The 4,309-nt window shown below is 39.1% G+C and overlaps 1 protein-coding gene across 1 annotated transcript; it reads right to left on the bottom strand.

Moving 5' to 3' along the window:
* Positions 1–2,814: 2,814 nt before the first annotated feature.
* On the bottom strand, positions 2,815–3,738 carry LOC102814918 (olfactory receptor 1361-like). The gene has a single exon (XM_006873483.1). It carries the CDS (start codon positions 3,736–3,738, stop codon positions 2,815–2,817), a length of 924 nt encoding a protein of 307 aa, XP_006873545.1.
* Positions 3,739–4,309: the final 571 nt, after the last annotated feature.

Below are 4,309 nucleotides of genomic sequence, written 5' to 3'. Positions count from 1 at the left end.
AAGAGGAAAAATGTTAGTTTGAGGATTAAGGTGTGCCTGAGCCAAGTCATGGTATTTTTTAGTCTCTTCATATGCATGTGAAAATTGGACAATGAAAAAAAAAAGACAGCAAAAGAATCAGTGCATTTGAATTATGGTGTTGGTGAAGAATATTGAACATACCAGGGACTTCTAGAAGTACAAACAAATCTGCCTGGAAGAAATACAGCAAGAATGCTCCTTAGAAGTGGATGGTGAGACTTCATCTCTTGTACTTTGGGCCCATTGTCATGAGGGACCAGTCCCTTGAGAAGGACATCATACTTCAAAAAGTGGAGGGTCAGTATAAAAGAAGACACCAACAAGATGGATCAACATGGTGGTAGAACAATGCGTTCAGACATAACAATTATGAGGCTGGCACAGGACCTGGCAGTGTTTTGGTCTGTTGTGTATAGCATCGCTATGAGTCAGAACAGACTTGATGGCACCTAACAACATATTCCTAAACATAGCTTTTTCCATTCAACTCAGCTGCTTCATTGGGTCCCCAAGTTGAGTAAAATCATACAATCTCATCAGTTCTCTAGCTCACTAGATTTTAAATATTACCAGTCTGATTGTTGGTGTCTAGGAATGTTGACTTCCCAATTTCCCATTCAGATTTGCCTACCAGATAACCAATGATTTTTCCATGTATGTTTACTTTGGATAAATAAAATCTCTACTGACCATTACAGGGGATATACCCATGCATAAACTATGGTACTTTCAAAAATGAGTGTGTAATGTGATAATGGGAAGAGATATGTATACAGATATGTGTAATGAAAGGAAGAATATTATGAGAACAAAATGAGTCATATATGCTTAAACACCAAAACCTAGTTCATACAATTATATAGCAAACATTGCCTCCTAGCGACCTCTGAAATAAAGCTGACAGTTCAGACGGATATATTAAATTCATTAATGCAGTCATTTCTCACTTGCACTAAGATGCATTCACCTGAGAATTACTGTGTTTTGTGTTCCAGGCATATCTGTGGGATATGATTAGTAAATGAATTAAGGGAAATGAGAAGTTATCAGAATTTTTTTTAAAAAACCAGAGTATCTTTCATAAGAAATGAATAAAGGAAGAGGCAATATAATTAGGAGAGACATGTCATAGAAGAGAAAAAACATGTATTGATGCATGTAAGTATAAAACTGTAAGCATAAGTTAAGGCCAGATCATACTAGTTATTGAATTTGAATGTAAGGATATTTGGATTTATCCTAGCAATGAGGGCCTCTTTAGTATTTTCTAAATGTATTATCAACAGGATGTAGAGTCAGTGCTTTAGGAGGACTAAGCTGGTATGTTGTGAAGAATAGATTTACACAAAGAGAAACAGAAAGCAGTGAGATCCACATGAGGTTGTTTCTGTGGTTAATGTAAGAGATGGTCAATGCAAGGACCACGTCAAAAGGAGATGATGGTAAGGAGAGTGTGTACTGATTAGCTATGACAGTTGAAGAGATTGTAAAAAGAGAGAATAGAGAGGGGAGAAGTCCAGTGAGATTAGGGGGCTGAAGAATGACCACTGGGTGTTTATGTAAGTACTCTCTGGGCATAAAGAGAGAGAAGGTGGGAACCAGCATTATGGGCTCTTAACATGTAGATGTAGTAACAGAAGCTTGAATTCCTAACACCATGTAACTGGAAAATAGAAACCCTAGGTTTCAATCTAAATCCTGTAATTAGTTTATGTCCCTAAGCTTCTATGGTGGAATTCCTGAGTCATGCAAAGGGTTAAGTGCTCAACTGCAAGCTGCAAGGTAGTCAGTTTGAAGCCACCCTAGGAGCCTCAGAGGACAGATGTGTTTCTGAAAGTTCACATGCCTGAAAACCCTATAGATTGCAGTTCTACTCTGCACACATGGGATCACCATGAGTCAGAATCAACTTGATGGTAACTAACCACAAAAATATATTCCTATAGGAATTCAGAACTCTTTGGCCTTAAATAATGCCTTGACTTCCTGCAGCCTATCTAAAGTTGAAATAGCAAGAGTTCTTTGAGGAGTTCTAACTACTCTCCAAAGCTCCCTTATATGTATGTCAAGTAACAAAACATAAGCGGGAAAAATCAAATTTCCAAGATTTTTAAAAACTCTCATGTTGCACTTCCCTTAATTCATTTACTAATCATATTCCACAAACATGCATGTGGTAGACATGCAGCACAGTGCTTCTCAGTACAATGCACCTAAGTGCCTGTGGGAACTGAGTGTACCTGGGATGCTGTAAGCAGTAAGAAATGTTTACATATTCTACAAAGGAAGAATACCTAACTCAGTAAGAACCAATGATCCGAAGAGGAGACAGAAACATTCTGTTGTCAATTGTTCCTAATTTTATACCTCTGAGCAAGTGAATATTTATGTTACTCAGTAAATGGGACAATTGGAGCATCTCTTCATGTGAGTCCATAGAAGGCAGTTGACTCTGAGGAGATTTACTCTTTAAATTTAGTCTTTTGAAATTCCAATAACATTGTGGTGGCTAGTGTCTTAAAGGGTTGCTAGCCTCACCTAAAAATAGATCCAAATATATTTTTCTCATGTGAAAATAAGCACCAACCCTTTTTACAGGTAACAAATTAGTTGTTTCATTGTTTTTGGATACCTGTCAGCCACCTGTTTAAAATCATGATGATGATCAGATATCACTAACTAGAGATATAGCCATAGATGAATTATTGCACCAATGTGGTCTCAGTTACTCTTTTTATAAATTAGTATATTCATAATTTACAAAATACCTCTAAACTCTACAATTTTCTAATTCTAGAATCTGATCATTAATTTTCTTAAGGCTCCCTTCATATCACGATTCCTTAGGCTGTAGATGAAAGGATTGACCAGGGGTGTCACCACTGTGAAAATGACTGTGGCCACTGTGTCCTGTACTGAATATGAGGATGAAGGGCGCATATAGATCCCCAGGATTGCCCCATAGAAGAGGGAGACCACAGTAATGTGGGATCCACATGTGGACAGGGCTTTCCTTATTCCATGGACAGATGGTAACTTCAGTACATTTGAGAAGATGTAAACATATGAAGCAATGATGCATGTAAAAGGTGTTAGAAATACCAAACCACCCACAGTGAATACTATTAGGTCATTGATAAAGGTGTCAGAGCAAGAGAGCTTTAGGATGGGGTAAGGGTCACAGAAAAAGTGGTGCACAACATTGTTGTAGCAAAACGTGAGTTGGACCATGAGGAGAGTGTGTAGGAGAGCATGCAGATTTGTAATGATCCATGATATGGCCACCAGAAGGACACAGAGTTTAGGTCTCATGATTATGGTATAGTGAAGTGGGGAGCAGATGGCTACATAACGGTCATAGGCCATCACACTCAAGAGGAAACCATCCATGTTGCTGAAAGTGATGAAGAAGTAGATCTGGATCATACATTCCACATAAGAGATAGATTCACTTCCCAATATGTGATTCACCAGCATCTTGGGGACTGTGACAGATGAAAAGCAGATGTCCACACAAGAGAGGTTAGCTAAGAAGAAATACATGGGTGTATGGAGATGACTGTCACAACTGATGGCCAAGATGATAAGAAAGTTCCCAATGATAGTGACCAGATAAATCCACAAGAACATTCCAAAAAGAATCTCTTCTTGGTCTGGTTTCCCAGAGAGTCCCAAGAGAAGGAATTCTGTAACTCTAGTCTGGTTACCTCTGTCCATGACTGTAGGAAGAAAATGTCAATAGCATATGTCAACATTTGAAAAAGTTTTATATTTTAGAACTCGTTACTCATTGGTTGTGAATTAATAAAACTAAATAATGTTATTAGGCTTTACAGGGAAAGCCTGAACAATTTCAATAGTGCTTAATCGCCAATCACTACAGTTTTATTTATTCTACTCTTATTTACTAAGTACCTGGTATGGTGCAGTAGGATAAGCACTGGACTGCTAACCACAAGGTTGGTGGTTCAAACCCATCAATCACTTCTTGGAAACCCTATACATGGTCGCCATTGAGTCAAAACCGACTCAATGGTACTTAACAACAATATCCTGGTGGTGGTGTGGGATAAAGCACTGGACCTCAAGATCAGTTTGACTCTAGGACCATCAACAGAGAAGAGCCGAGAGCGGGACCCTACCCAGAGAAGCAGTGAGGCCCGAGATAGAGGCAGAGACGATGACATTGAGTGATGAAGCGGCTGGGGACTTTGGATCCAGAGAGGGAGAGGGACTATGTTCTGAAGACTGGGGGGTGAAGCGGGGAGTGTAGGGGGCGGGTTTGTAG

The sequence above is a fragment of the Chrysochloris asiatica genome, unplaced genomic scaffold, assembly GCF_000296735.1.
Source record: "Chrysochloris asiatica unplaced genomic scaffold, ChrAsi1.0 scaffold00242, whole genome shotgun sequence".
NCBI lineage: Eukaryota > Metazoa > Chordata > Mammalia > Afrosoricida > Chrysochloridae > Chrysochloris > Chrysochloris asiatica.
This window is presented reverse-complemented; position numbering and strand designations above follow the sequence as displayed.